The following is an 11621-nucleotide window of genomic DNA, read 5'->3' on the forward strand; positions in this document are numbered from 1 at the left end:
AATAAGACCATTTTACAAATAATTTAATGTCTATTAGTCTTAGCGATTTGCCATATTTTTAAAAGTAAATAATGAACAAAATAATAAAGAATACTAGTACATGGAAATGCAAAAAGAATATAGGCACTGGCTTACTATCAAGGTCAAGGTAATATTTCATAGATGTCACTGCTAGAAGAACTTAAAATGCCACAGAGAAAAGTTTCAATTAAACTATTCCATCATATTTTATTATATAGACACGAATAATTTGGCTTTAAATAAAAAAGAAAACTGATTTCGAAAGATTATAGTTTTAGAGAAGAATGGAAAGGGAACATCAAAGATTATCTATTTTTTCTTAAACTCGTTAGAATGAAATGTGCTGGATGATTCTTCAGAAAAATAACATTGTATGTATGCATATATGTCTGTCTGTTGTTTATCTGTCTGTCGGTATGGATGTCTGTAGGTAGGTGGGTAGGTAGGCAGGCTGAAGGATAGGTACTTAGGTAAGTAGGTAGGTATATGTTGCTCTATTCGATGTGCACATAAAAACATTTCAGCTTAAAGAATATCTAAATTGTAATTGTAACTGTAATTGTAATTATTTATACAGCTTACGGTATCCATAAAATAATGAGCATAATACCTATTGTATTGTATTGTAGGAGCCCGTGCTTACTCATCAATACCTTAGCTTTTGTACCCTTATAAATTACGCAGTAATTCGTTTAACTAATGGATACAGTATCTATTGAACTGAAGACTAAAATTTTCTGGCAAATGTATACAGTATCATTTGAATGGAAGACAACAATATTGCTTCGTACGTGTAATTTGGCGCACAATTTAAAATTCAGTATGTACAAACCTGGGATGTACTTTGAATGTTCAAAAAAGAACCAAATAATTGTAGACGACTTCGGACTGTATACAAAGTGTCCAAATATTTCAAATGTTTAGAGAGAAAACCCGTCTTATATCATCAACATCAGGGTAAAGTGACAGGGTTAAAAATATATACAATTACAATTTTTTAATGGAAGATTTTTTTGCGTTGCAATGGCTTTTTAATGTACTTCAACTTATTTATGTACATGCAAGGAATCTGCTTTATCCCACAATCATAAGTGACTAATTGTTAGAATTCCAAGCAATAACAATCATCTTCTCAGCTACTTCAGTCTGCAAAGAGGAAAGAAATAAAAGGAAAAATCAACAATACATGTAAGAACAGAATATCAACGTCTCTCTGTCTCTATATCTCTCTCCTTCTCTCTCTCTGTCTCTCTTTGTTCCCTTGATGGAAGCTCTTTGGTAGATAAACCGAGTCAGCTTTTCCCCTACACAGTCTGATCTAACAGTGTTTTATGTACAAGATGGCTTACCACGTAGTTAAAGGCGCATAGTTCTGCTGCTGTGTGGCATGAGGTCAAATTGTCTGAGGTGATGTTTGCATAGTGTTGCCTTGCAAGGTCAAAGGCACGTAGTACTGTTGCTGTACGGCTGGAGGTGCCTCTGTCTGAGATAGTGCTTGCATCCCGTTGCTTGCCAGAGTCATAGGTGCGTAGTTATGTTGCTGCGCGGCTGGAGGTGCCTGTGTCTGAGGTAGTGCTTGCATACCGTTGCTTGCCAGAGTCATAGGTGCATAGTTCTGTTGCTGCGCGGCTGGAGATACCTGTGTCGGAAACAGTGCTTGTGTAGTGTGGCCTTGCAAAGTCGTCATGGGAATATATGTACTTGGCATCGTATTGCGGGCGTTGTCGTGAGATGTAGACACAGACATCACTGCTCCTGGGAGGAGTTGCTGCATGGGATAAAGGTTAGATTGGGCAGGTACAGCTAAGTGCATTAATGGTTGTGATGGTGGCGCTGCTACTGATGTTGTTGAAGTTTGAGGCACATACACGGGATGGAAGCTCTGCTGAGTCTGTGACATTGATGATATTGCTGGTTGTTGTTGTGGCGTTGATGGTGGTGCCGCTGCTGCTGATGTTGGAGTTGGAGGTATATATCTGGGATGGAAACTATGCTGAGTCGGTGCTGCAGATGAAATTACTTGTTGCTGTTGCAAGGACACTGGGGCAGAAGGTGCTGTTGATTGTAATCCATATTGGGTTGTCTGAGTGTCCCCTATAATAGGTAATCAATAAATAGATTTATAAACTGCTTAGACAATATTTTGAATCGTAAGTAAGCAATATTGCTCACGAAACATGAGGCAGAAATAAATAAATAAATGTTAAAATTATTAAATGAAAAGTTTGAAAGAGGGAGAAATCGCTATCTGATTGATAGCTGGACCAAATGAAATTTCCGTAGCATTTACAATACTATTGTCAAATAAATGCATGTTTTGGATTACAAAGTGTATCTTGCTTAATTTAATTATATTTTTAGTAATTATTCAACAAGTAATTATGCTTGATAAAATGTTTGTTTTATTTTGGGTTGTTTTTTTTCTATAAAAGGAAACGTCTTCATAAAAGCATGCATTTACGAACAAATATGAGGAATAGGTTCTGGATATTTTTTGTCTGTTCTATGCAACAAAATCTGCCTCGAACTCTCACCTGCTGTCAAGACTTCCTTTGTGGGATTGGTTGCTGGTTCAACTTTACATTTTGTCTTTCTGAGTAGAATAATGGCGAACACAAACAAAAATATCTGAAACATAATATATTGGTGAAGTAGTAAGTTACCTGACAGAGGTGAATTTATTTAGCGAATTTACACATGCGTCAAACGAGAGCCCTACAGCGAACGACGTTGGCACAGACCTGCTGTCGATCAGTCAGTATCCACGCTGATCGTTCACAGTATGGTTTGGAAGGACAATTTCGACCCTGGTCTGCCCGTGAAATATATAACGGTGCAATATTTTACTCTCGGGCATTATTAGTAACATGCTATTTGCAAACGTGTACGGAATGTTATGATCATCTTGAAGTCCGTACACTATCAGCCGGTAAACTAAGGGACCATACATATACTTACTGATAGAATATAACTGTCTTAGCTGCCATTGTTGTCTATGAAGATTGTACTAAAACAGTGCGCTGGTAATAGTGGTTGTCTCCCTTGAGATAAAAGCGCTGTTGCAAACGACTGACAAATAAACGATTGTTTCATTAAAATTTGGCCTTTATACGGAGGATATTTCCTTCCGGTAATGAACCGCATAGAAACACATTTATGCTTGTAATACAAAAATTTATCCATTTGGATTATCACATCAAAATTGGCAATTTAATTTTATGACGCGAAAGTTTCCACCATTTGTTTTGCCTATTTGTGCATTGTCATTCATCAAGTATCATATCCCACATTTGTATGTCGTAGGATCCAGCTTTGTCCATGCAAGAATTGTTACATTCCGTCAGTGTTGTATGTCGTAGGATCCAGCTTTGTCCATGCAAGAATTGTTACATTCCGTCAGTGTTGTATGTCGTAGGATCCAGCTTTGTCCATGTAAGAATTGTTACATTCCGTCAGTGTTGTATGTCGTAGGATCCAGCTTTGTCCATGTAAGAATTGTTACATTCCGTCAGTGTTGTATGTCGTAGGATCCAGCTTTGTCCATGTAAGACTTGTTACATTCCGTCAGTGTGACCATGTACGAGGAAACAAGACAATTTATATAAATGGCTTTACTATGTATCAAGTCACGTAAAATAACAAAACAACAACAATTTCAGAAAATAAATTTGGACTCATGCAAGCAATATATCACGATGCATTTTAAAAGTTTTATCTAGTCAAGTCATTTTCTACATCCGATTGACACACATTTCCATTCATCCTAATTCTAAACACAATGAAGGGTGTTTATCTCTTGTATATACTCGCATTTATTCCAAGCTATACATACATACATACATACGCACGTACGTACGTGCGTGCGTGAGTGTGTGCGTGCGTGCATGCATGCATGCATGCGTACGTACATACATACATACATACATACTGTCTCTAGACTGATTTCAATTTTCGATTAAAGTTAACAAATCATTTTAAGGACACTGCAGTAATTGATTGAAAACATATATTAAGAATATAAGCGTTGAACCTAAACCATACATTCTTGCTCCAAGCATACATACCTGATCAATCAAACCAACAGCTATCATTGACCATATGAGTTTAATGTTTCTTGTGTAGTAAAACCCAAGAAAGGCTGTCGAACATCCCTAAAAAATATAAAATATGTTCGAGATTTACTTTGCAAATATTCGCGTATCATCATTACTGTCTGTAAAAAAAATACCATGCATAATTTTGAATAGTCACTTTAAATGAACCTGTTTCTGTCTTCTTTCGTAAGAATTGTTTTTGATCACTATTTGGACGAAAAGTATGATAATGATAATGATGATGAATACCAATGTAAAAAAATGCTTAATATTAGAAAATGATTTGTGTATTATCAGAGCATTTATAATTAACAACAATAACAATCACGAAAGAATAGGCCTGAGTACTTGAATTTGAAAAGAAATCCATGGATATTTCATTGAGAATTCATAATAAGGTTATGTGTGTGTGTGTGTGTGTGTGTGTGTGTGTGTGTTCTTACATCTTTCCACATATTAGTGTCATATGAGTTTCCACCACAATACTTTCTCAGTGAATCATAATAACACCTCGACTGAGAATACGAAGACGGAAGAGTTCGGCAGCAGCCGGGTACAGCATTATACTCGCCATAATAGGGACAGTACGAAGGATAGTAAGCAGACGATTTGAAGTCAGCCGATGAATCTACTCCACAGCACTGATACTGGAAGGAAACGAATTTAGCATTAAATCTGTGATGTTTCAAAATCCATGTTTTATTTTTCAAGTTCTCTATGCCTAAATGTACATCGTCGAATCGACACAATTGGCTTTTCTAGTAACTGTGGCCCTACATAAAGCAAACATTAATATCTCATATCCTTTTCTCAATACCATGTTTACAAATACAAAAATGTTGTTTTTTTCTGGTCATTATATCTTCTCTTTAATTCTCTATCATTTCTACCACATACAACGATGCAAGAGCCTGGTCACATGGGTTATATAACACTGCCGAGTTTAGCTCTTAATTCTAGAAGTTTAAGCCAAAGTTCCGAGATTTTGTAACTACAAATGTGCATATATAATGTATAGAGCTCATCCAAACATGTGACAACTTTAACACCTTAATAAAATAGTTTAAAACACCATAAACTCAAAGAACTTGGACAGTACCTCAGGTGATATGTCATCCTTAGCTTCAACAAGTACAGTTACGTGTTTGACGCAAGTCTCCTCCGACGTCACTCCGCCACTGACGTATACGCTTATGCAGCCGTCATTTGATCAGAGAGAGAACAAAGTCTCTCAGATTATTAGACTGCGGTTTTAAGACTTAGGCCCGTTTGAAAACAATAACTAATAATTTATTACTGTAGGTTATGATACTGATCATAATGGGTTTTTAATTTCTATATTTTATTATCAGAAATATCAAGGTGAATAAGTTGCCATCGTAAAAAGACTGTAGGAGACCAAACACATATAAACGCTGTAACCTTCTTAAGAATAACTGAATTAATTTATTTAAAATATCGATATGAATTACCAGCCTTGTGTAACGGCATTTTCTAGATTTACTAATACAATGCACTCTTTGCAACACATTTTTAAGTCAAGACTTAGAAGCGATATCATGCATTTCATTGAAACGGATGTTTGTTCTTCAGGTACCAAGATCTGTGACAAAGAGAAATGATTTTTGCATGCAACAGGTAAGTAAATACTGTAAGCAAAAACTCGACATGGACCAAAACAAATTTGCAGACAAAAGTTTATAACCATATATTCAACAGCAATCCTTGAAAATCGCCCAATATCTTCAATGCTATAAATGTTGTTGTGTTTATACTATGCTTTGTTTTGTTTCCCTTATCGAAAGTTTGGCACCTTGAGACAGCTTTCTAAAACACAGAAAGAGCCTAGAAGTTTAAAAGTATAATCGTGCTATGTTGCAACAGATCATAGTAACGGGGGAGTTTCATTCCATGCAGGAAGAAATCAATATATTTTTATTTTTTAATGGGTCTGGGTGTCGCAGTGGGACAAAATATACGTTGTGCGTCTATATTGTCCTTGGATTGATCCAGATGTACGTGGGAGAGTATATTGCTTGATTCTCCCGTTTTCACCACCTCATGGACAACTTTACATCTAAACTCGCCGTTTAACATTCGTAGCATGAGTTGTGACAACTCTTCGTTCAGTCGACCTTAAAGTAGATGAAAGATAGAATTAAGAAGATTTGTTTCCAAAAACCTCTTGCATCACATAATTCCATCCTAGCGAGACTTGGTCCGGTGAATGGATCATTGCGTATTCGTTGACTTTTTCACGAAGATAGGGTTTCATCATTTCTTGCACCTAAGTAGAGATAAGATCAAATGGGAGTAAAGCAAAGTGTTGGCACTGGTGACTTTCCGCATTATTCTTAGCAAGTATAAGAATAATTTCAATACATTTTTGAACAGGTTAATTGCATAACTGGTAAATTCAAAAACGTACATTGTTTTTGAAAACATTTTGCCATTAATCAGCATCTATTTTAATACAGACAAATCCCGTAAATATGGTTCTTACCTAATTTATGACAATTACAAATCAAGTGATTTCTGATGGTCTGTAAAAATGTTTTCTTTTAGAGTTTGGTGATATTTTTAAGGAAATCGGAACTAAAAGAGCATCTATTTAATCACACTGCAACAAGAATAGAAATATAAACATAAATAAAAACAGATTGCTCTTACGAAACGCATTTCATGGTCAAAATCAGTACTTTCATGTTATTATACAAGTTTACGCTGTATCACTCATGGTAGACATAAGCACAGTTACGTTATAATACTAGTTTACGTTGTAATACACATGGTTGAAATCAGTAATTTTATGTCATATTACTAGTTTACGTTGTAATACACATGGTTGAAATCAGTAACTTTTATGTCATAATACTAGTTTACGCTGTATTACTCATGGTAGAAATAAGTACAGTTACGTTATAATACTAGTTTACGTTGTAATACACATGGTTGAAATCAGCAATTTTATGTCATAATACTAGTTTACGTTGTAATACTCATGGTTGAAATCAGTAACTTTTATGTCATAATACTAGTTTACGTTGTATTACTCATGGTTGAAATAAGTACAGTTACCTTATAATACTAGTTTAGGCTGTAATACTCATGGTCAATACTAGTTTAGGCTGTAACACTCATGGTCAATACTAGTTTACGTTGTAATACTCATGGTTGAAATCAGTAACTTTTATGTCATAATACTAGTTTACGTTGTAATACACATGGTTGAAATCAGTAACTTTTATGTCATAATACTAGTTTACGCTGTATTACTCATGGTAGAAATAAGTACAGTTACTTTATAATGATAGTTTAGGCTGTAATACTCATGGTCAATACTAGTTTAGGCTGTAATACTCATGGTTGAAATCAGTAACTTTATGTCATAATACTAGTTTACGTTGTAATACACATGGTTGAAATCAATAACTTTTATGTCATAATACTAGTTTACGTTGTATTACTCATGGTTGAAATAAGTACAGTTACCTTATAATACTAGTTTAGGCTGTAATACTCATGGTCAGTACTAGTTTAGGCTGTAACACTCATGGTCAATACTAGTTTACGTTGTAATACTCATGGTTGAAATCAATAACTTTTATGTCATAATACTAGTTTACGTTGTAATACTTATGGTTGAAATCAGTAAATTTTATGTCATAATACTAGTTTACGTTGTAATACTCATGGTTGAAATCAGTACTATTATGTCATAATACTAGTTTACGTTGTAATACTCATGGTTGAAATCAGTACTTTTATGTCATAATACTATATTACGTTGTAATACTCATGATTGAAATCAGTACTTTTATGTCATAATACTATTTTACGTTGTATTACTCATGGTTGAAATAAGTACAGTTACCTTATAATACTAGTTTAGGCTGTAACACTCATGGTCAATACTAGTTTAGGCTGTAACACTCATGGTCAATACTAGTTTAGGCTGTAACACTCATGGTCAATACTAGTTTAGGCTGTAACACTCATGGTCAATACTAGTTTACGTTGTAATACTCATGGTCGAAATCAGTAAGTTTACGTTATAGTCCTAGCTTACGATGTTTATTATGCCTACATAGATGGAACAGTGCCGGTACAATGTTTGTAAAAATGTCTTCAAATGAGCTGTTGAGAAAATGCGTGATTTTATTGCAGACAGAAAGTATGAAACAGAGAGTATAATGTATTAGTGTATATTTGAAATAATTATGTAGCATACATTTTCCTATAGTCTGAATATACTTCCCGTCTGTTTGTTTGTACCCCCGATCCGAGTTAGAAAACGTTAAGATCAAATGAGATAAAAGATGCACAGAACTTGGTCAGTTCATTTATTGATTTATTATTTCAAACCTGATTATGCCCAGGTCGACCCTAACACCGTTATCATATGACAACACTGCTCGCCAGTCATTTCCACTTTCTGGACAAGTCCATTTTCAGCGAGGATGTGTATGCACGAATACACATGTATGTACATAGTAAGAAAACACAATGTCGTCTGCTTCTAATATTTACAATGTCGAATCAAGCAAAAGAAAATAATTACAACTACAAATTTTTCTTTCACGTGGATTTAACAAGCGGTGTGATTTCTATGTTCATGAGTGCAAAGGGATATAACTGTAAACTCTCAACGTTATGGTAATTTATGGAATTATCCGCAGTTACCAAATAGGATGAACTACGTCACAATGTTGTCTGAGGAAATCAACTCGTCCATATCGTACGCTACATGGCGCCGTGTTAGCATGAAAAGTCCGTTAAGCATGAAAGGCGCAGAGAATTCCAGTGTTAGGGTCTCTCTGGTCATATTCAGGTTAGAAATTTTAAAAAAATGAACGAATTGACTAAGTTATGTGCACTTTTCTATCACATTAAAAATTTCCGTTATTGAAATCGGTGGGCATGGGATACAAACAAACGTGTAGGTATATTCAGACTGTAGTTTAGCAGATTGGTAAGGCACTCACTGTTTTACATAAAACTTGTTTCAGTGCTGACAATAATATCATGCGAAAAAAATGTTTGGAGTTTATACACTGTAGCCATTTTTTAAAACTTAGATATGGATTTGTAACAGATTATTTTAAATGAGGTATATATTTTATCAAATCCATGGACCAAGGATTTTGAAATAAAGAATCATAATCTTATTTTATCTTGCATGACGTTGTCCACACTAAAATAATTTGCACAGTGAAGGATTTTAAAATAAAATTGTGTACGAAATGTCGTTTACTTACAGTTTCTGGACTCTTCAGGAAGTGAAAATTCACAAAGAATTGAGCTGCCACAAGACATCCAAGGATTATTACATACTGCAAAGAATGACCAATAATAAGCCTCTTGATGAATGGTTCCGTTAAGAGGAGCATGAAATTTTTTATGATGTACACAATTCTATACAGGCTTAATTGTAATCGTACATACACTAATTTCTAATTTTGCATAAACCTACTCTAGATTGCTTATAACTCTCTATGTCTCTGTCTCTGTCTCTCTCTATGTGTCTGTCTCTCACCACACACACACACACACACACACACACACATATATATATATATATATATATATATATATATATATATATATATATATATATATATATATATATATATATATATATATGACAACTGTACCTTCCTTGCGTTAAGGGGATCATATATAAAAGAAACAACAAAAAATTTAGATAAAAATATGTTTATATTATTCTCCTACAAATCGGAATAAAACCATAGCAAAGATCTGTGTTCTCGTATCCCATAGATAAATAGTTGCTTCATCATATATAACTGGGGCTTTGCAACCTGTCCTCTATATATGACACAAATCTAATTTCCTTCTATGTAATAATAATAATAATAATAATAATAAATAATAATAATAATAATAATAATAAGAAGAAGATGATGATGATGAATCAATATCTTTCTTCTTTTACCGCAAACAGAAAATTCCTCTTCTTCCGCAGAAATGTATAAAATCCGAACACTACGAGTGGGGCGGACACGACCCCAGTCACGATAAGGAAAATTCCAAATGCTTGCGTCACGCTCTTTGTTATAGGCTGGAAGTTATTGGTGGAAAGGTCATATACACCTGGTAATAAATAATTATAAAATAGCATGGTTTTATTTATAATTTAATAGTTTCATTGGTGCAGCTAGACGTAAATTTAAAGTTTCTGAAAGTCAAGTTCCTTTTAATATCCGGAAACGTATCATACACTGTGATGGATGAATAATATAGCATCTTTATGAAGACCTGGATAAGTTTCCTTATTTGTAATGATTTATTTGCTTGTTTTGATACACTATCCCATAAAGACATTTAATTTCCCTCATCAACGAATATTGAAAATTTAGCTTGCTGTTTAAAATTAAATAATTTCAGTAATCTCACATTTTTTGCACAGATAAAACAGACAAACGACAAACTCATTAGTGTCAGCCATATTTATAATTTCTGCCACCACAATAAGGAATGTACCAATAACTTTTGTTTTTGCTACTGTTGCGCATGTGTACCACTTGACCAGTTTGAAAATTTATTACTCCATACGAAACTTTAATTTCTTGCTACCAACTACTGATATTACACAAAAATGATCTTAAAAATTAATGCATGTTCTACTTCAGTATATGTTTCCTTTACCACATTGTACACTAAACGATTCATACCGAAGGCATCTCTTGCACTGTCCTTGATTTTCTGCAGGGTTGCCTCATTCACCGACTGGTCACCAAATCGCAGGACAAATCCGGCTATTGCCATTGCTAATGAAAGGACCTGAAATTGTGTTATAAATATTTGCTCTTATTTGTAGAGAGGAGAATATATACATAAGTAGCAGGGAAAAGACATACAGATAGTAAGACCCGATGAATATTGTCATATATCGATATTGTATGGATAATATGCAAGTAAACATTATGGAAATATGTATTACGTTCCCATATCAAAACATAAAGAAAATTAATAAATATACAAGACTAAGATTTTCAGTTACCAATAAATACAATATATGAAATTGGAGGTCACACAATAACTTGATTAAACGAGACCATTTGAAATAATATCATTTTATTTTAAGTAATACGAATTAAATAAGAGATTTAGACATACCCCAAATAAAATGTTCGAAGTCAGTGCAATTTTTCTTCCATACGATAAAAAATGCTTCATTGCGCCCATGTCTTTCTTAGGTCAGATGTTTTCCCTAAATGTTTGAGTAGTGGAAAGAAAGAACCACTCAAAGTTCACCGTACGAATGGTACATCATGCTGTGTTATGTTTGATATATACCTTGATTTATCGTAACAATAATCTAAGATTTCAACGATTGTCCAATGCTTTTTCGCTGAACCTAATTTGATATAACCGGAAGTGTTGGATGAAACGGGTTGCTCCCAATAGGACGAGGCCACGGTTCGGTAGATCTCACTAGAATAACAAATTTATGAGCCAGTCGTGTTGCACGCACGTAACAAA

The 11621-nt window shown here is 34.3% G+C and overlaps 1 protein-coding gene and 1 long non-coding RNA gene across 2 annotated transcripts; one reads left to right on the forward strand and one right to left on the reverse strand.

The window, feature by feature from the left end:
• Positions 1–216: 216 nt before the first annotated feature.
• LOC149794449 (uncharacterized) lies at positions 217–11388 on the reverse strand. The gene is made up of 9 exons (XM_089966570.1): positions 11256–11388; positions 10811–10919; positions 10072–10229; positions 9374–9448; positions 6298–6402; positions 4559–4762; positions 4086–4172; positions 2556–2649; positions 217–2115 (listed from the first exon to the last, which is right to left on the reverse strand). The coding sequence occupies exons 1-9, from the start codon at positions 11322–11324 to the stop codon at positions 1415–1417; spliced, it is 1602 nt and encodes a 533-aa protein (XP_089822696.1). The 5' UTR covers positions 11325–11388; the 3' UTR covers positions 217–1414.
• LOC149794450 (uncharacterized) lies at positions 2000–9507 on the forward strand. The gene is made up of 3 exons (XR_016422629.1): positions 2000–2124; positions 5709–5753; positions 9376–9507. It is a non-coding gene; the product is annotated as an uncharacterized LOC149794450 (long non-coding RNA).
• Positions 11389–11621: the final 233 nt, after the last annotated feature.

This window comes from Sinohyriopsis cumingii, chromosome 8 (assembly GCF_028554795.1).
Source record: "Sinohyriopsis cumingii isolate HCF-2022 chromosome 8, ASM2855479v2, whole genome shotgun sequence".
NCBI classification, from domain to species: Eukaryota; Metazoa; Mollusca; class Bivalvia; order Unionida; family Unionidae; genus Sinohyriopsis; species Sinohyriopsis cumingii.